Source organism: Macrobrachium rosenbergii, chromosome 16, assembly GCF_040412425.1.
Source record: "Macrobrachium rosenbergii isolate ZJJX-2024 chromosome 16, ASM4041242v1, whole genome shotgun sequence".
In the NCBI taxonomy this organism is placed as follows: Eukaryota; Metazoa; Arthropoda; class Malacostraca; order Decapoda; family Palaemonidae; genus Macrobrachium; species Macrobrachium rosenbergii.
The window spans coordinates 52,102,842-52,123,822 of record NC_089756.1 but is presented as its reverse complement, the minus strand read 5'-3'; the positions used below and the strand labels follow the sequence as shown (position 1 = coordinate 52,123,822).

Sequence of the window (20,981 nt, the reverse complement as noted above, 5' to 3'; positions counted from 1 at the left end):
TATATATATATATATATATATATATATATATTTTACTAGATATCAAAATCCCCTACTTTCCCCCTACATATTGCATTTTCCCCGTAGTTATTCCCTATCCCCTACTTTTGGCTAATATCCCCTACGAGTGGCAGCCCCATGAATGACATCAAAGATACAAACGAAAAACTAAATTATATTCTTACCAATGTAAAGGAATGGATGAAACTCAATTAATTAAAATTAAAATAAAATAAAACTGAAAGTTTGAAGGAGGGAAAAATATAAATAGTAATTCAGTTCTGCCTGCTGCTCAAGTGGTGTCTTAGATGCAGCTAATGACTTCTAATTTGTTTCTGAGTACTGTACTGAAATTTGTAATGTCGTAAACGTTTCTGGCCATCATCTTTGTAATACTGCATTTCTTTAAAAGTACTGTATCTTGATGAGTGTGCTATATATATATATATATATATATATATATATATATATATATATATATATATATATATATATATATATATATATATATACATACACATACATACATACATACACACACACAAAAGCTTGAGATTATATCATGGGGACAGTGGACTATTGCAATTCGATCCACCATAATCGACATGAAATGCAACTTAGGAACTACAAAATATATAATGTAGCATATAGCGGCACCTCGGGACAGGATTATCCCTGCGTTTGTTGAGTTGAACTGCGTCCTTGTCAAAGCTAAAATGATGTTTAAAATGTGTAAATGACTCATCAAGCTATCAAGACTGGGTGTCCAAATTATTTTTAAGGGCTTGCTATGTATAACACAGCTAGTGGATGGATTAACTGAGGTTTAGCTGCAGATTGTTTCAAGTTATGAGGCAAGATATGATTTGAGTTTTGGTTTTAGAGCCTTTAAATTTGCAGCTCCAACTTTGTACAGTAAACTCCCACTTGAAATCACGAAGCCTGAAAATATTAAACCTTTCAGGGAAAAATAGAAAACTCATATTCTCCGAGTGTTGTGACTGTGTGTATGTGACAATAAAGATGGATTACTCCTTGAAAATCTCAAAATGTCTTTACAGTATTGCTTATATGACAAGTTGAGTTTTTGGATGAGTGAGATCTGAGGAAAAAACCTAACCGTATAATTCGACACGTGCTATGATTTGCTGATAGCAAACAAGCCCAAGCCTGTGGTAGTTCACCGGTGTAAATTCAACTCCATACCCGACTCCCAACCCCGAAACACACCCCCGCCATAGTATGTTATCACGATGTTCAACGTTGTATTAAAGTCCTTTCACCATATTGTTCCAGTTGGAGTGGCAGATTGTCTGTTCTGTATTTCAACAAGGCAAGTATTAACTTTAAAAATGCTTAGCAGTCAGCAACCCAGGTGGACAAAAACAACCTCGTTTCTTGTGCAAACACCCCTAATCAGTGGCGAAACCTGGGCGGGGGTCTGCCCGGGTTACACTCTGGCACCTTTTATGCAGGTATTCAGTACAGCATGCAATTACTAATCAATTGGACTTTGATGTTGTTATTAGCAAATTTGCTTCCAACATAGCTCGTAGGGTTCAGTTGTAAATCAGCTGTGTTTTTGTTTCAGCTTTATGAAATAAAATAAATGACCGAGATGTTAAGGTTTAAAATGTGCATATAATTTTCATCACTTACAGTACATACTTTTTAGCACGGGAATGGGGCGGCACTTTCAAAGTCTGTCCCGGGCGCCACTAATGCTAGTTATGCCAGTACCTGTATTCATTGCATTATGAGAAATTCATATTTTGTCTCCTTCATTTGCTTAAACAGAGCTGAGCTTCTATTAGTTCACTATTGACCATTGATCTTGTTGGGAATGGGTGAAATATTCATGCACTGTATAATGTCTGGTATTTTGAGGAATAATTTTTTTTATGAGTGTTCTGTTCTTCGGATGCTTGCTTTCCACGTATCTGATCTAGTAGTGTAGTTCCATAGGAACATTTGTTCATTGTGAATAGCTGTTATTTTGGACTAGCACAGTTTGTTTTATGCATCATTAATCTCTCTTCCCCACATGCTCTTGTAATCCAATTTGGTCTTTGAAATTCTCTTACCCCATGTACATTTTGCATTCCAGAGTATCTCTTGTAACATCTATATTTGGTACACAGTTCAGAGATCACTCTCAGACCTTTCTCCACACTATCTTCTGCCTTAATTCTAATGTGATTCAGGTTTCCATAGAAAGTCATTTGTCCTGACAAAAAGCAAATGGTAGTTTCAAAATTAACAAAAACGTTAGCAATCCACAATAATGCTGGATGCTATGTTATCCCTCAACAGAAGCAGACACACATTTCACTTGGTATGACATACAAATGTTAAGTACTGCACTGATTACAGTATGCTTTGTGATAACTACTGACAGAAGTTGAACACTAACTCACTGTTGTTAATTACTATATTAATTGCCCTACAGATTCCAATTGTTTGCCAATTAGCAAGATTAAAAAAATCATTTCATGATACTGAACTTTTAGGGCATAGCAATGCACGAGTTTCAATTTGACTTGTTACATTTGGCTAGTTTTTAATTAACACATCTGAGAATGTAGGAGCCAAGAGCCAAAAAGTTACCTGCAGAACATGGGAAAGGTTAATATTCTTAAATCCAGTAGATGCTACTGTAGTTTTCAGTCCTAAATGGAGGAACTGCAGAATATGGGCATGCTCATGAGTTTCAGTGGTTTTTGTAATAATGGAGTCTGAAAATATGGTTCTGCAGGATTACTGTACCTGTATAGCATTTTTATGGTGCATGGCGAGTTATTTCTTCAGTCCCTAGCTTACACAAATAAATTTGGAATGACAACCATTCAACATCATAGTAAATGATGTGAAACTTTATTACACAAGGTGTTAATGGAGGAATTGATCAAAGTTTCCACATTTAGGACTCAAATACCAAAAAAATCCCAATGCTAATGATCAAGTCCAAAATTATCCTTATTGAGCCAAGTCAGCTAGTCTAATGCCTGCAGCTGAGGAAGCACACCATAATGTATTGAGTCCAAACTTCACTCGCAAACATTAAAAACTCGAAGACGCTTGGTAAAAAGGGATAATAACAATGTTCCTCAATGGATCATCCCTTGAAGACTTTTGAAATACAAAAGACAGGTGAAGCATGCTCCATAACTCGCCCATCCTATTTATTATCTAAATGAACTAAATAAATATAAAAATTTCTCTCAAAACATGTATATTTAAAATCTGCTTCCACAGTAAAATATGCATAACAGTACTGAGAATAGACGAACAGCCATAAAGCAACAAGAAACTCTGAATTCACAACTCCATCTCAAGTACAGCAAGTTATCAATATTCATTTTCTCAAGTCAACAGCATATATCCCAAAAACAAAAGCCAGAAAAATGAACTTAAAGAATTATTAAAGTAATACTGTTCATAAAGAAAACTTTCCCAATAAATATGAAATATTTAAATATGTATTCACAAATTAAAAACAAATTAATTTCGTTTTATTAAAAAATCCTAAGCATACACACTAAATTCCCTTTTACAACACTGCCACAAAACCTTGGCACTGAAATATAACCTTTGTCTGATCTAAAATATTATATGGAAGAGAAGACAATATCATTTTCACTTGAAATATATCTATATAATTATATTTTTATATATATACTCATATGATATATAAAAAGAAACAAAGTGCATTACTATGTAACACAGCTATGCTAGAGTCATCTATTCATAAAATGCTTGAACATACCAAAAGCAGTACAAAGCCATAATGAACCTTTTTCTTGTCTCTAACTTCAATGGTCCACCTCTGACAGGACCATAGCTGGTGTGACTTTGAAAAATGCCTAAGGACAAAAATACTGACAGTTCAATACATCATGCCTGTATAAAGGATGAAAATTAGGCGAAGTTTTCATATAAAAAATAAGTACAGTATACAAATTGAAAATGAAACAGCAATTCATTTATAGTAGTCAGCAACCAGTTATGGTCACAAAGTGGTTCATCAAATCCAAAATAACACACTAAAGGTATGTTTCATATTTTTCAATTGTTTTTTGGCGACGGGTATCACTACTCAGTAATAAAATCCATTTGAAGCAACTGAGGTAGGACATGAGACTGCATATGCTTTCACATCTGGAATGCAATTCAACTCAATCCTCATGAAACAACAACTCAGGAACACTGACTATTATCTGCTGTTCACTCAAAATCTGTATAAAGTTTTCTTATCAATATTAAAATATCACATATCAGTCAGTTTGCTAAAGAAAGTACTATACTATTCAATTCATGGACTGCTGCGTGTAGAACACAGAAGGCAGTACAGGTACTGATATTAATACCTTGAAGTGAGTAAGTTTAATGGTATGGTAATGTATTCAGTTGTTGATGCTATCTCTTTCTGTGAATGAGTGAGTTTATGACTATTTGATATGAACCAACAGTACCACTTTCTTCAGAAATTGAGTATAATATACAAACAGGACTTTTATGTACTGTACTTGAAAAGGGACAAACAGATTTCAGCCCTAAACTTTTGAACTAGCTCATTCCTATATCACCATCCCCATCCTCTAAACACTTTGGAGTAGGCGGACCACCTGCAGGAACTTCATTAACTAGATTATTTAGGTTTCCATTAACGTGCTGTTGCTGTTGCTGCGGCTGCTGCTGTTGATCTTCCTGTGAATCTTGCTGTTGGGGGTGCTGTTGGTTCAAATGTAAAGGAGCAAATGGATTTGAGAGTCTTTCTGCTGGCGCACACTGCGTAATAGCAGTGGGAGAACCTAATTCTTTTAAGTTTACCATTTGCTGCATTAAAGCTAATGTTCCACCTGAATCAACAGGTAATATCACCCATATTGTATCTGTAAACAAAAGCAATAAAGTTAAAGGAAAATACCTGGTTAAATAGAGTAGAGCAAAACAAGCATGTAGCACTTCAATTACATAATTTTAAAATGGGACTCTTGAGGATTTTTTACAATGAACAATCATAGGAATATTTCTCAATAAATAACAACACAAAATCACTGAATCTTCCCATTTCAATACACAATTATCTGCTATCAAAGAAAAACTAAATACCATAATGAGGTTTATTTTAACCATAACATCAAAATGAGCCACAATAGTAATATAGCTCCTTAAATTCTGGAAAGTAGTTGCAGTAAAAAAGGATATGTCATGCATATCTTGCATGTCAATATAAATTATTTCACCAATGCTTTTCTTTCTTTCAAATATACCTGGAACATAACCATCTTTCTCTTACTTTCACAAGCACATACAAATTCTATACCTTTGTTATTCTCCCAATTCACTTTTCCTGCTACTATACACTGTGCAAATCTGCAACCTTTTTCCATTATGCAAAGTACTGGACAAAATTAAATCAAAACTGGACAAAATTAAATGCATCACAGAAGTCATCTATGATTAGATTTGAATTTTTACTCTCAAAACTTTCACTTTCCTACTCTTTAATGAATACGCTGTTCTCCCATAACATAGTCTAAGTTTGACACAATTTCTCTTAGCAACACATGAACTTTGACTTTTGAAGCCTGAAAATTTGTCTCGGGGCTTAACAATCATCAACCTCTTCACATCTGTATGTATTTCATGTTAAGTGCATACCTGACTTGTGACTTGTCTAGTAACACATCATCAATTTAATGGACTTCTCTACTTAGTTACGGTACATTATCATCATTATGCTACCATTCTGGACGTGATACCATTTTAAATAAAGTTCTGAAATTAAATGTTAATAGTAGTAGTAGTAGTAGTAGTATTGAAGTAGTTTAACCAGACCACTGAGAATGTTAAAAGTAAAATGACATTTTTATAATAAAATAGTTTTATATATACTTTCCAAATAATTACATAGCTATTGTTTCTACTTTAAGCAGCAGCTCAAAATTTAAAATTCAAGGTAGCCCTCTTTTGTTCTGGGTTAGTTATACTGCCCTGTCCACTTTCAGGGAAGGATAGGTACAGCACAGCTAAAGAGCTCAATTCGTTTATGCTCTATGTCCATGAGAGGTGAGGAAGGAGAGCTCTGATAATGTAATTATTTGGTAGGTGTATATAACTTTATTTTATTTTAAAAATGTCAGTTTTACATAGGTAACTTACCAAATAATTACATAGCTGAATCCCACATTGACAGGAGGTTGGATACATGAACAAAACTACTCAAAAGCACTCAGAGATGGAGATGAATTTGAAATAGAAAATTTAGCTAGCATCATGCAATGCTTGTTGTAACCTTACCTGGTGAGGGAGCTACAGCAGGTGGGTACTGCCTCTGGTCAGAGCTCTTCTTGGCATTAGAGCCAAGAGTCGCCTCTACTTCAGTGGGTGCTTTGCAACGTAGGAGTTAATTGCAAGTTGCCAAAGCTAACAATCCAAAAAGACACATCGACATGCGTGTGCCCTTGCCTTGGGTGTAGTACAAAATATGACCAGAAAATTAAAACCTACACCACAAACTTGTTAAAATTCAAACCAACTGATGGAACTCAGGGTACAGTACCAGTCAGGCTTTCCAAGAAAACATCAGTCCTCAATCAAAGAGAGTCGATAGAGGAAAAACCATGAAAATCCTCCTATCCCTCTTTACCCAACACCAGGCCAGCTGCAAAAAATGGCACTAGAGTACTGCAACTTTCATAAATTGTTTCCACATCGTACAGGTAAAACATTGCAAACACTGATTTGCACCTTCCCATACATGTATTGTAGGAGAGAAGACAGCGATAGATTACGCTTGAAGGCCAAGGAAGTCGCCACTGCTCTAATTTCATGTGTTTTTACCTTGCATAAAAGAAAGACATCTTTCTGGGTCTTAGAGTGTGATTCAAAAATCACAGTTCTTAAAAAGAATGTTAAGGCATTCTTAGATAATGGCTGACTGGGGTTTTTAACTGAACACACATTTTCGGAGAAGGGCCTCTAACTTCTTTGGTTCTTCGTAAATACTCAGAAAGAGAACGAACTGGGCAGAGGAGTATTTCCTGATGCACTTGACCTAGAATGTTAGCTAGGCTCTTGACTGGAAAGGAACGTGGCCAGGGACTAGAGGGGTCTTCGTTCTTCGCCATAAAACCTAAGGTCAAGGAACAGATAGTGTCACCTTGCGAGAAGCCTACTCTCTTATCAAAGGCATGTAGCTCACCAACCCTCTTCGCCTTTGCTAAAGCCATTAGAAAAAGCGTCTTTCTTGTCAGATCTCTAAGAGAGGAGGATTCTAGAGGCTCAGAGGGTGGGCCCAAGAGCTATTTGAGGACAACATCTAAATTCTGGACTTCTATCTTGTTTACTAGTATTCAAGGACTTTATTAAATCACTTAAGTCCTGGTTTGATGAAAGGTCTATTCCTCCATGTTTGAAGACAGAATTCAACATAGCTCTGTATCCCTTGATGGTTGACGTGGTAAAACCTTTTGAGGATCTGAGGAAAAGCAAAAAATCTGCAATCTGAGCTACAGTAGTCTGAGAAGAGGATATATTTCTGTCTTGACAACAGCTCCGAAAGACTGTCTGCTTTGATTGGTAGACTGCAGCAGAAGATTGTCGCCTACATCTTCTTGCAATAGCTTCTGCAGCCTTCCTTGAAAACCCTTTTACTCTGACAAGCTCCCTGAAAGTCTGAAGCCTGTCAGAGCGAGAGTGGATAAGCCTTAGTGAAAACGAAGAAAACGGGGCTGTCTGAGATTTCTCTTCTGAGGTAGAAGCCTTGGATAGTCTACTAGTAGGCTCAGAAAGTCTGGGAATCACTCCTTGTGTGGCCAAAAGGGAGCCACTAGGGTCACTGAGACACTTCTCTTACCATGGTGAAGGGAGAAAAGGCGAAGACGTCGAGATCCAACCAATCTTGCAACATGGCATCAGTCGCCAAAGCTTGTGGATCTGGAGTCGAGGAACAGCACAGAGGGAGATGTTGGTTCTTGATGTTGCAAAAAGGTCTACCGACAGCTTTCCCCACCGCTTCCACAGGTCGGGGCACACCTGTGGATTGAGTGTCCACTCCATCAGTAGGAACTGTTTGCCGTGACTCAGTTTGTCCGCAAGAATGTTCAATTTGCCCTGCACGAAGCGGGTCAGAACAGTGGTTCTGTTGTTCTGTGCCCATAGAAGAAAGTCTTTGGCTGCTTTGCACAGCAAAAAAGAGTGGCTTCCTCCTTGTTTCCTTATGTAGGCCAGTGCGGTCGTGCTGTCTGAATGTACCACTACTGTCTTTCCGAAGGTCTCTGTTGCAAAAAATTGAAGAGCCAAGTGTATCCCCGCAATTCTTTCACATTTATGTGCAAATCTCTTTTGGTCGAGGACCATAAACCTGATACTTCCAAGCCATTGAGAAGGGCTCCCCAACCCAGATCCAGTGCGTTGGAGTACAACATTAGGTTGTGGTTCACAGGAGACAGTGACATTCCTGTCGCAAATCTGCCCTCTGCCAGCCACCACCAAGGGTCCTCCTTGATTTTGGGGGTGATTTCAAAGACAAACAAATCCGGAAATATCTTTCTCCGCCAGCTGAATTTGAGGTACAACTGAAGCAGTCTGATGTGTAGCCTGCCCAGAGGTATAAACTTCTCGACTGACAACAGAGTTCCCACAAGGCTTATCCAAGCGTTGGCTGAGCAGGACGGAAGAGAAATGAACTTTCAAAATGCAATTGCGAATCCTTTGCTGGGATACAAAAGCCCGAAAATTCAGAGAATCTATCACTACCCCCATATAAAGAATCGACTGTGTGGGGACTAATTGTGATTTCTTGAGGTTTATCAGCAATCCTAGGTCTTGCGCAAGTTGAAGGGTCTTCTGAAGGTTCTCCGTGCACTGGGCTTCTGATGGGGAGGGAAGGAGCCAATCGTCCAGGTATAAGGACACGTTGATTCCTATTAGATGTAGCCACTTCGCTAATGGAGCGAGAACTCAGGTGAAAACTTGAGGGGCCATGGGAAGCCCGAAGCACAGAGCCTGAAACTGGAAGGCCCTGTCCTGGAACATGAAGCTTGGATACTTCCTGGAATCCTGGTGAACTGGAACATGGAAATAAGCATCCTCCATATCTATTGTCACCATCCAATCTCCCTGATGGATGGCTGACAGGACTGATTAATTCATTTCCATCTTGAACTTCATAGTTTGGACAAAGAAGTTCAGAGCACTGACGTCTAGGACAGGTCTCCACCCCCCGATGGTTTGGGGAATACAAAGAGGCGATTGTAAAATCCCTCTGTGCTCGTGTCTTCGACTTCCTCCGCTGCCTGTTTCTCAAGCAGAGCTGAAACTTCTCGAGACAGGGCTGAAAACCTCTCTTAGCCTACAGAGTAGGCTGTCAATTTGATGGGAGAGGTTACTGAGGGAGGTTTCTCCCTGAAGGGGATAGCATAGCCTCTTTTAATACTTGGAGCACCCAAGGATCTACTTTTCTTGACTCCCATCTGTTCTAAAAATGAAGTAATCTTGCTCCCACCAGGGCACGGAGGACAGGTAACTCCCTTGCGAGAGACGGTTTTGCTAGAGGGTTGTTTGCTGGGTCACACTGGACACAAATTGGCTCTCGGATGGGACTGGACGTGACCTCTACTCCCTCGAGAGGGTTGCTGATGAACAGAGAAGTCCTGGTTGAAGGAACAGCAGCAGAAGAAGAACCTGTCGAGATCCTAGTCCTCTTGGTGGACTGAGCGAGTAGATCTTGGGTGGATTTCTTCTGCAACTCTCCTGCCACCAGCTCTAAGTCTCTTGTGGAAATAAGCTGTTGCTGTCCAAGGGAGCAAACAGAAGGGAAGAACGCTGAGAAGGAGTGACCCCCTTAGAGGTGAACAAGCACCATAAGTCTTGTTTCTTCAGTACACCAGTCATGAAAATGGTGGCTGGTTCATGGGAGCCGTACCTCACTGCACGATCTGCGCAGGCCAGAACTCCCAACCAGTCTGAGGCAAAATTCTCTTGAAGTGATGTGCAGTCCTTGATCTTCTTTGCTAGCGCACCCACAGTCCAATTGTGGAAACTCAGAACCTCGAAAACCTCAAAAATATCTTTCAGCAAATGGTCCAGCTCTGATGAGGTAAACAAAATCCTGGTGGACGAGAAGGCTGACCGACACGTAGCATCAATGAGACTGGAGAAGTCCCTTGAGAGGAGGCAGAAACTCCCAAGGATGGAGCTTCCCCAGTAGAATAGGACAGATACTTCTGTCATATCAGATGAGGATGAGGCGAACAGAACACCGCTTTACTTATGTTCTCTCTTCTCTGACAACCATACGTTGATACACGCAAACGCTTTCCTGGAAGAGGAGGACAAACCCATACGCAGCAACTTAGCTGCTCCTATTGGTTATCGCATCATAAACACCGAACCTGGAGAAGAAGGGGGGCTGGAGAAAAGAAGTCCGGGTAGCACACCAGGAAGAACCGCAGCAGAGTCACGTAGTTCAACATAGGAACGTCGTCTTCCACAGGTTCCTCCTCAGAGGAAATCAGGGACATCGGAGGATCCGAGGGAGCTTGAGTCACTGAAGATGGATTCTGCAACAGGTTCAAGATTTATCTAACCATCGTTGAATAAGGAATAGGGAAGGATCCTGAACCACAAGAGGATCGGCACAAGACACACCAGAAACAGCAAGTCCCACCTGTGGCGTCACACGAATGCTGGAAGGCTGACAAACATCAACATTGGCGCCCTCTAATGCTGGATGCTCAGTCCCTGGATGTCCACTCACTGATCTGGCAGACAGATCTGAAGTCTGCAATTCGGACACTGTGCGCCCAAAGGACACTCAGGAGCTGGGCGTCCATAGGACAGTCACTTGGACACTCAGACACTTGATATCCAAGTGCAGAACGTTCTGACAAAACACAATTACAATTGGAACGTACAGACACTGGACAGACACTTGTTGGAAGCGCGGACAACAGATGCTCCAATGAATGTCGCTCAGACACTGATTTCTCACAATCGGGCACTAAACTCAGACTCTGGGGATTTGGACACTATATGTCCATACGCTGGACTAACTAGCACTTTCTTAAACACTTTGTGGCACTTGGTGTCCATTGAAAGGGAGCAAGAAGCTTGAGGAGACTCCCAAAACCTACAGGAGGGCAGAGGACTACAAACCCTATCCAATGCTCGCTTATGAGATGGGGGAATGTCCTCATCCACTGGGGCGCCAGACCTTTCCAATGGTCTTGAAACACTGGTAAATCACTGACTGCACTTATGAGCGCCAGAGTCCGAATCACTAGAAGATAAAGCATGTACAGTACATCTATTCAGATACCTTTCCAACGGCGATCCTTCGAGTCCTGGGACGGCCGGACGACAGGCTCAGATGAAGTGACGACTACTCGTGGGCAAACCCCACCAACCTCCCTCGGACTGCCAGTTTACTTCCTCCCAGGTGAGCAAGGGGAGTTTAGCAGGGACCTTGGTCTAGGAGCATCGGTGGGATGAGTAGCTGCCCCCTCCACTGACACTGCACTCACACTATTGAATCTATCCATGAGGAAATGCAGGGAATTCCCAATTTGGGAAAAGATGTTCACTAATAAATAAAATTTCTTGGTAACACGAGCTTCTAAGCTGGCAATGGAATTGGGATCAGAGGAATGAGAGCCAGGAATCAGAGTTGCAGGGAAAGTCGGAGGACTTGAGATAGGGGGAAAAGCGGTCCCAGGTGTTGCAGGAATAGGTAAATGAGTCACATCAACCCCTGGAGACAAAGCCTGACTAGCAGAAGCCTTCGCTTCAGCCCTAGCAGTAGCTTTCTTAAGTCTGTCACCCTGTAATTTGTCTAAATATGCATTAAGAGTCTTCCACTTCCCCTCATTCCAGTCTTTACACTCGTCACAGCAAAGTTTGGGAGAGAAAACTTGTTCCCTGCATGAACTACAAACAGTACGATCGTCATATTTGGCTGAAGTCAACCTATTCTTACTGCCTTTACTACAATATCTTATACTAGAAAGGCTAGAATCTGACATGATTACTAAGTTAAAATCAGGAAGTCACAAAAGCAGAAGTCTGAATTAGCTAAGCTAATTAACAGTACTGGGCTACCAAAAAGAACAAAGTACTGTACTTCACCAAATGAAGAATAACAGCAACTGTCCGGCAAAAATTAAGAAAATCAGAACTGCCAATGACCAAAAGTTCAGTCACTGTCCGGCAGAAATGAATTGAGCTCTTTAGCTGTGTTGTACCTATCCTTCCCCAAAAGTGGGCGGGGCAGTATAACTACTGGACACCCAAAACAAAAGAGGGCTACCGTGAATTTTAAATTTTGAGCTGCCCGTAAAGTAGAAACAATAGCTATGTAATTATTTGGTAAGTTACGTATATAAATGTACAGGTTAGTTCAGGAACTTTGTGGAACTGCTTCTAGCTGTAAGATATCTAGAAAATATTCAAAAGCATACCATACAACTGTATAGGGTCTTTGTTACTCAACAGACATTGCTAGTTATCAGAAAGCCAGACCACCAAAGCATCTGTTGAGTTCAGGTGCTGCTGAATAGCTTTATTCTTATAGTGTTCACCAAAAATAAGAGTTGCTACTGAATAAACTTTATTCTTATAGCACTGACCAAAAATATGAGTTGCTACTGAATAATCTTTATTCTTATAGCATTGACCAATAATAAGAGTTGCTACTGAAAATCTTTATTCTTATAGGATTGACCAAAAATAAGAGTTACTACTGAATAAACTTTATTCTTATAGCGTTGACCAAAAATAAGAGTTGCTACCAAATAAACTTTATTCTTATAGTGTTGACCAAAAATAAGAGTTGCTACTGAATAAACTTTATTCTTATAGCACTGACCAAAAATAAGAGTTGCTACTGAATAATCTTTATTCTTATAGCATTGACCAATAATAAGAGTTGCTACTGAAAAATCTTTATTCTTATAGCATTGACCAAAAATAAGAGTTACTACTGAATAAACTTTATTCTTATAGCATTGACCAAAAATAAGAGTTGCTACTGAATAAACTTTATTCTTATAGCATTGACCAAAAATAAGAGTTGCTACTGAATAATCTTTATTCTTATAGCATTGACCAATAATAAGAGTTGCTACTGAAAAATCTTTATTCTTATAGCGTTGACCAAAAATAAGAGTTACTACTGAATAAACTTTATTCTTATAGCGATAACCAAAAATAAGAGTTGCTACTGAATAAACTATTCTTATAGCATTGACCAAAAATAAGGGTAATGTTGTTAAGAAGGAAACACTTATTACATCTCACTCAACATTTTACAACTTTTAAATGGTCAATAAGTTACACATGTTACATTTTGATGGCAATTCTTTAAGAGACTGAAACCAGGGCTTCTGTTAATTCAAAGTTTGGACATTTACAGTCACCACCCTACTTATGAACGAGTTACATTCCAGATGGCGTTTCGTATCTTGGATTGTTCATAAGTTGGTTTTTAATATGTACTGCATAATTTTTGTTGATGTTTACATTCCCAAGTTAACTTGAATATTATAGATTATACCAAGCCTATTTTCACTGCATTTTAAATCATGCAGTATTATACAGAATTACTTTGGAAGCTAGAAAGGTAAAATGAAGAAAATAAAATTTAGATTCATGCAACACTCAAAATTTGGTATTTTTTCATGCTTAGAAAGTTATGAACTTGAGAGAATTTTGCAGAAGCAGCATCTGACATTAGAAATTCATAAATTACGTTCATAAAGTAAAAATACACACCACCATCTATTGTTGAAAAAAATACACACTAAACATTTCCTATGAGGAAAGGAAATATAGAAAATAGGAATTGAGAGGAAATATATAAAATGGGAATTCATTACAGAACAAGTTAAATTGGGAAGATAGAAATAAGTATGAATGAGTATTCTCATGATTGTAAGAAGAATACCGGGTAGTTAATCATGAGAATACTCAGGATAATCAGGGAAGGAGTTAAAGGAACAGATTCTTCTTCTTCCTCGTGTTCTGTTCTTTGCAAAATTCTTACTAGCAGAATAGCCACACAGAGCAAAATTTGAACTTGTGACCCTGTTTGTTTGTATCTATGAATGTTCATAACTTGAATGTTCGTAAGTAGGGTGGTGACTGCATACTGAATGTTTACTGTTTATATCAAATTACATTCTCTTGTACAGGGACTGGATACTACTACAGCAGGCTAGTTTTGTTTCCTTCCATATTGATGAATAGTGTAATTGTACAACTGATGAATACTGTAACTGTACAATAAGTCTACTATACCGAAACCCATCTGATACCATTCATCAAGAGATCAGCCACCTACCGCTAGGTGTTTCTCAGCAGAATTTATGACTATATTCCATATGGCACATTCTATGCATAAGCTTCCAGGAAAATAATTTTTTAGAGCCTCTTCCTTCAATACTCAGTCTTGTTCACATTTGAGGGACCTACTATGCAAAATTTTTTAGAGCCTCTAGACCATTTTTAATTTTAATGAAATACAGTATAAGTTTATAAATATAGTAATTCATTTTCTGTATATATTTTCTGATGGGGAAATTTTAAAACTCCAAGGTATTTAGGAAAATTGTTAAATTCTACTGTGCTGAATAACCCTGATAGTTTCCAGTGCTTGGCCTTAAGGATTAAATTGCAAGCAATCAATCAATCTCCTGGAACTTGTCATAGGACAATTGGGTTCCCCACCAGCTTCTCCTGAACATACTATTACATATTTTATCAGAAAATCTTCAATGAATTGAACCACTCCATATTCAAAACTAGAAAATAAACACATGTTTAATCAGAAAATCTTCAATGAATTGAACCACTCCATTTTCAAAATTAGCATATTCAAAACTAAAAAATAAACACTTTTAATAAGAAAATCTTCAATGAACTGAACCACTAAATATTCAAAGCTAGAAAATAAATACATTGTTACGACAGCTTACCTCCAAAAAAGTTTCCTTGTGCTGTGCTCATTCTCCACTTTGAAGAATATAATCCTGTTTGAGATGGAGAAACCATTTCAATCGATATATCAGCAACTTCACCTGCCGCTAAAGAGTTAACTGTTACATGTGATGGGGCCCCCAACTGTTCTCCACCAGTAAATATCAAGCTACAGCCTCCTGGCCATCCGTCCTCACCAGTGTTTTGAATTCGCCAAGTTTTTATGAATCTGGAAATCAAGCAGCAATAATTTTTATCTATAAATGGCATCACATCATGATTAAATTAAAAATAAAGTTACTTGTGGCTGCTCTTCTTCATTGGGTTCAAAGCTCTAGAGCTTCCGACACATAGTTCAAAAATTTCAGAAAGAAGGCCATTACAAACTGCATTTATTTCTTAGGCACTGTGCAACAGTTGTTATTGCTACATTCTTCTGTTACAGTATTTTGTTTTCCTTACTTTCAGTACTAAGTGGATGGCTGCCAAAGGTGAAGAGCATAATGTTTATCTAAAGCCAAGGGCACCTGCAGCATATTTTTCAAGGGGGGGAAAATCTTAATACATACATGGATAGTTTCTGGTATCAAGCAGACAAACATTCTTTATCCTTTGAACTAGCAGGTTAATTCTAAAAACAGTATCAGCACCTGCATTTCTTTAATGAATAAAGCAATTCTATATATATATATATATATATATATATATACACACACATACACCCCTTGGCCCTACGTGCGGGCTTCCACGTCTGAAGCTAAATATATACCATTAATATAAATGTGTTTACATCAGTTTTTCCTCTATGTGCAGGAGAGAGAGAGAGAGAGAGAGAGAGAGAGAGAGAGAGAGAGAGAGAGAGAGAGAGAGAGAGAGAGAGAGAGAGAATCTTTCATATTAATACCTTGTGCTTGGTGGTACACTCTCTCCTTCACCTATCGTAATGTCTTTCACAAAGGTCATCTGGGGGAGTTTATTAAATACTTGAAGGTCAAAATATGCACAAACAGCTGCCTGCAGGTTCCTGTGAAAAAGGTTTATAATGAGCAAGTTGTACATCTCTATATTTACAGAAAAAGACAAAATATTATAGGAATCATCCATTTGCAATTACTATATGCCTTGTATATCATAAATGACAAGTTCTACATATTTATTTTTCCTGACATAGGTATAAGTTTAGTTACACAAATCATTTTCCAAGTCAATTATGTCAACCATAAAAAATAAAGTGGCAGTTTCTCAAATAAGAGTATTGTAAATGAACCCTTTGAGATTATGATGATGTTATTCTACAATCTATGGTACATGATATAAAACTGTCATTGTAGAGAATTTTTACATTGGTCAAAAACATTTCTGTACCTGGAATCATTTAGATGATGTATGGAAGGCACTGGAGGATAACTCCACTACCAACTGAACATGGATTCATGTACCAATCACCAATACCTACAACTTTATTAATAACCTGCACCCTGCAGACATATAGTTCCACAATATGCATTTCACTGGAATAGTATTTACTTTTCAGCTATTTCTGTTTGTGAGTGAGAATGACTGATGCTTCCATATCAAAATTAGTGTGAATGGTATGACTAAACCTTTGCAAATCATATAGGTTACATTACTTGCAAATTTCATTACTCTTTAACTAATCTTACCTCAAAATGCCACAATAACCATAGTATCTTTCGCCATCTCTTTAAAAGGTCTCTGTATTATAACACCTTCATTGTTTCCATTTGTGTTTATGAAAAAATAAAAGTAAATGTGAGTAATTATCTTACAAATATTCTGGCTAAATACAAAAACCAGCGAACCGTCCACTGTAACATTTCATTTACATGTACTTCCTTTGACCACAATAATAATCACTTATAAACAATACTGTTTTGTGTATACTACATGAGCAGTTTTATAGTGTTTGTTTAAGAAATGTCATCCTAGGACAGTGTTATGAGAAGCCTGTCAGTAAATTTACCCACAATAAACTTGGAGGATACCAGCCAAAGGGAGAGTTTCCATTCATACTCAAGATTTTCATAACAATATACAGTACATGCTTATTATAGCACAAGTTATGTTACACTATATTTCTACAATTATGTAATATGAAGGGATGTATTTTCTCACTGTTTTTTTTTTTTTTTGAATGAAGCTTAACCCTTCAAAAACTCAAAGTATGATAGATGATCCAGAACATTTCTGCCCTGTGCACCCTGATATATATTAAAATTGTACGATTTTAAATGTCAGTGACTTCTTTAGGATTTTAGGTGTAGCTTTTGATAAGATATTTACTGCTAAGCAGCATTTACATAATATTGCTTCTTGTTTCTCAAAAAGTTGGTATCTTACGGAAATGTTTTCAAATGTTTCACGATGAGGGTATTAGTTCTAAGTGTTTTAACTATTTTCTTCTTCTTGTTTGGAATACTGCTTTCCAGTATGGTCTTCTGGTACTGGCTCTCAGGCTCTCACCTCAAACTCTTGTAGTTTTAACATAAGTCAAGTTTATTTTGCCAACTCTTTATGGTGACTTGTCGCGCAGGTTTGCTGGGGATTGTTATCTTGGCTACACCTAAAATGTGGAACAGTTTGCCTAATGCAGTTGCGGAATCTCCTGATCTCCAAACAGTTAAGCAAGGAACAAATTCATTCCTGCTCACTACTGACATCTCTTGAATTTCAGGTGTATCGATTGTATTTTTTATCCCCTCATATTTATTTATTTACCACATTTTCCTATATTCCTATCTCCCTCTGCAAGCTGATTTCCCTTTGGGACCCTTGTGAGTTTATGATCTGTTAACTCTGTCCATAAGTTTTCAGCTGAAAATTTAGAGAAAGAAAGAACAATAATGCAGGTGTCCTATATTTTCCCACAACTTTTCAATGTATGTCTAGCTTATATAATCAAAAGTACCTAACTATTAACCTGTGGTAATACTAATGACAATATAGGCTTACTAAATGCCTTACATCATAAAATATGCTTACACAAACCACCTTTGCTCCTAGTATGCTGTATTTGAAGGAAGAGTAAAATGCCGCTGACTGTTATCAGGCACAGTTAGGCTAGCTCTCCCTTCTAATGGAGGGCTAGTCACTGCAACCCATTTTAGTGTCCTATGGCTTTATTTGACCTCATGACTGGTTAGCCCACTGAATCCACATTGCCTAAGCTACTAGCCAGATCAAATTGCCCTTATATGGCTACCGTATCTTAGGCTGCACAGCAGTCTTCAATACCATAGTTATCAATTTCTTTATCATACCATTTTGTTACAAACTGTGATTTTTTCTCAAGTCCCAAGTAGTTTTTACCAGTGACACGCTATGCTGCTCTCCAGTAGTTCTTCTGGTGGCCGCAGTACATCGTTACAGTCGGGGGCAGATCAGGGTTGGGTGACTGCACATGCGCAGTTTTTTTGTCTAACTGACCTATCATATTCTCCAATTTAGATTAGACCCAGGCCAACCAATCACAGGCCTACGATTATACCCGACAGGCCTTGGTTGCTCGGCCTTGCTCTGAATTCGTCCATTTCATTTCCACCCGCGAACGCAATGGATCTCTGTCTTGGTTGCAATTTGAGTGTTGTAGATATCTCCGTTATACCTAGGGATAGGAAGGCCACCTTTGAATTCTTTGCAAGGCACAAAGTGTTAAATTTGACATATAAGTGCCCTGGCAGAAGGGAAGAAGCCTTCGACGAGTACCTGGCCTATCACCTCTTCCGCCGAAAGTACCTGCTGTACGAAGCCGGGTTTCATGTGTTCATGCGTGCTGTCGCTGCTCTCTACCCATCTCCTGTTTCCCCAGCGGAACATGAATTTGATGCCTCCCAACAATAAGGTAAGTTCATTGATGTATATGTAGGCTAAGGTAAATGGTTCCTAAGTAAGGCTAAGAGCATATAGGCAGCACATTTTAGGTAAGTGTTCTTGTTGGCAACCGGAAGTCAGGGCCGCTCACACTGTCCGGACGTCCACTCAGGCTAAGAACAGCCCACGTGTTTGGACTATGAACTCAGCCAGAACAATAACTGTATGTTGAGGGGGTTTGTTTACGTATATGTAAGAAGTAGCCTACTGTAATCCCTGTGGCTAGCACGTGGGGTGAAATATGACCTCTTGCCAGAACATATGAGCTTGCCAAGAATCATTAAAAAAGCAGATATGTTAAAAAGAAATGGCCTAGGCTAGCGGTGTCCGTACGTGCATAAGGTTAGCTGTTGGAAGTAGAGTGGTGGGACAACATTTTGTGTGCAGTGTAGCAGGTCAGCCGCATATATGTAGTGTAGCGGGTCAGCCTCACATATGTAGAGTAGCAGGTCAACCTCGTGTATGTGGAGTGGACAACAATTTGTGTGCAGAGTAGCGGGTCGCCTCACATATGTAGAGTAGCGGGACACTGCATACCTATGTGTTTGTTCCCCCCCACCCAAAATCCGTTTCCCAACAGGGTCCCTCTTACCGTTTGTTGTTAATTAGGTTATTCAAAACATCCGTTTCATGAATTCCTCCTTTGTGTCGGTTCCCCTCACTCAATAACCCCAGGTTCCCAACATCATCCCCCTTACCATTTGTTTATAGGCTTTCGCATATTCACTTATTGCGTGTCTACAGTAATTACGAGAAAATGTGTATTTCATTCATTTTCCAACGTGAAAAAACCTGCGCAACTGCTGTAAAGTTTTACTCCAACCTCCAGCAGACTCGCCTTAGGGCTCGCATGAAAACCTAGTCGAGGATATTTCCAATTTGAGGTCACTATGCACAGAAGGCCTCGCTTAGGTTAGGCATCCTAGATTAGCCTACTTTAACATCCAGACGCTAAGCCTACCTGCCCCATTAATCATTATCCACGACGCAAACACCTAGGGAAGCAGTAGGCAGAGATGAAGGCATTTTGTAGCACAGAGAAAAATTACTCACCAATCTGTCATTTCGAGATAGAACTTAGCATTGATGTCATTGAGGTGAGCCCCCACTAGGGTCTGCAGTTCCTTGATAAGGACTTCTTTGTCAGTCGTCCCTAAGCAGTTAAATTGCCTCAAAAGACCAGCATCTAAATCCTCATCAACTTCCATTTTCGATAAGTTAGTGAGATAAATATATTCAAATTATATATATATATACGACCAAGTTCACTTTGTTGACGAGAGAAATGTACCATGTATAAACGACGTGACTTCGAGGTCTCACTCGGCTACCATTTTTTTTATATTTATATCCAAAATATTTCTTTAGCGTCTCCTTTGGTCGGGTTAATAGCAACAGGAAACATTATATAATATTGTGTGTAAAATTCTACCATCTTTTTAAGGGAAGTTAAAGTTGACTTATTCCGTAATCGTATTGTCATTGCGTTTGGAAATACAATAACTGGCAATTTTATTCTGCATTACCTAAACACATTCTGTGGGGCTTTCAAATGGCATGCAACTCCCTTCAGATACAGTGCGAACGTTTCTGTTTGTGTCGACTCCACAAACATGATCTGTTGTTTTCCTTATTGCACGCGCTGAGGTCACTCAAATAAAAATAAATAAAACGACAACAATAATAATGGCGAAATTGATAAAGGAAAATAATGACGATAATGATTGTAGAATATTATTCAAGGCATAACTTGAAGACGTACGCACACCACTTGACTGACAAAATAAATAAAGAGTATGAGGAAAAAGTGATTCTTGCGGTGCTTAAGTAGACTATAAATATACGCCACACAGTTTGAAAAAAATAAGGTGACGCAGCATAACCGAAAACTTTTGACAGCTGATGGTGCCACATAAAGTATAATAATAATAATAAAACAAATAAAATGTAATTCAATTACTAACTTCTATCTTAAATTTCACTACGAATTAGTATTCAGAAATCATAACATTTACATTGTGTTTTTTCCTTTTCTACATAAAGACGTATCAAATTAGAATAAAGTTTTTTTTCTTTAACCAAAACTGTTTTTATAACGTGGTGGCTTTAAA

At 38.5% G+C, this 20,981-nt stretch overlaps 1 protein-coding gene across 1 annotated transcript; it reads right to left on the bottom strand.

Moving 5' to 3' along the window:
- Nucleotides 1–3,215: 3,215 nt before the first annotated feature.
- Nucleotides 3,216–20,439, bottom strand: LOC136847438 (protein ILRUN). Its single transcript, XM_067119132.1, has 4 exons — nucleotides 19,924–20,439; nucleotides 15,884–16,003; nucleotides 14,979–15,208; nucleotides 3,216–4,892 (listed from the first exon to the last, which is right to left on the bottom strand). The coding sequence occupies exons 1-4, from the start codon at nucleotides 20,076–20,078 to the stop codon at nucleotides 4,567–4,569; spliced, it is 831 nt and encodes a 276-aa protein (XP_066975233.1). The 5' UTR covers nucleotides 20,079–20,439; the 3' UTR covers nucleotides 3,216–4,566.
- Nucleotides 20,440–20,981: the final 542 nt, after the last annotated feature.

Bases quoted from the DNA above. Each gene is read 5' to 3' on its own strand.
- LOC136847438 (XM_067119132.1), bottom strand. From the start codon at position 20,078: ATGGAAGTTGATGAGGATTTAGATGCTGGTCTTTTGAGGCAATTTAAC. The intron at 16,004-19,923 runs GTGAGTAATTTT...CCTTTTTCACAG, and splicing joins TATCTCGAAATGACAGATTG to GAACCTGCAGGCAGCTGTTT. The intron at 15,209-15,883 runs GTATTAATATGA...CTTGATTTCCAG, and splicing joins AGTGTACCACCAAGCACAAG to ATTCATAAAAACTTGGCGAA.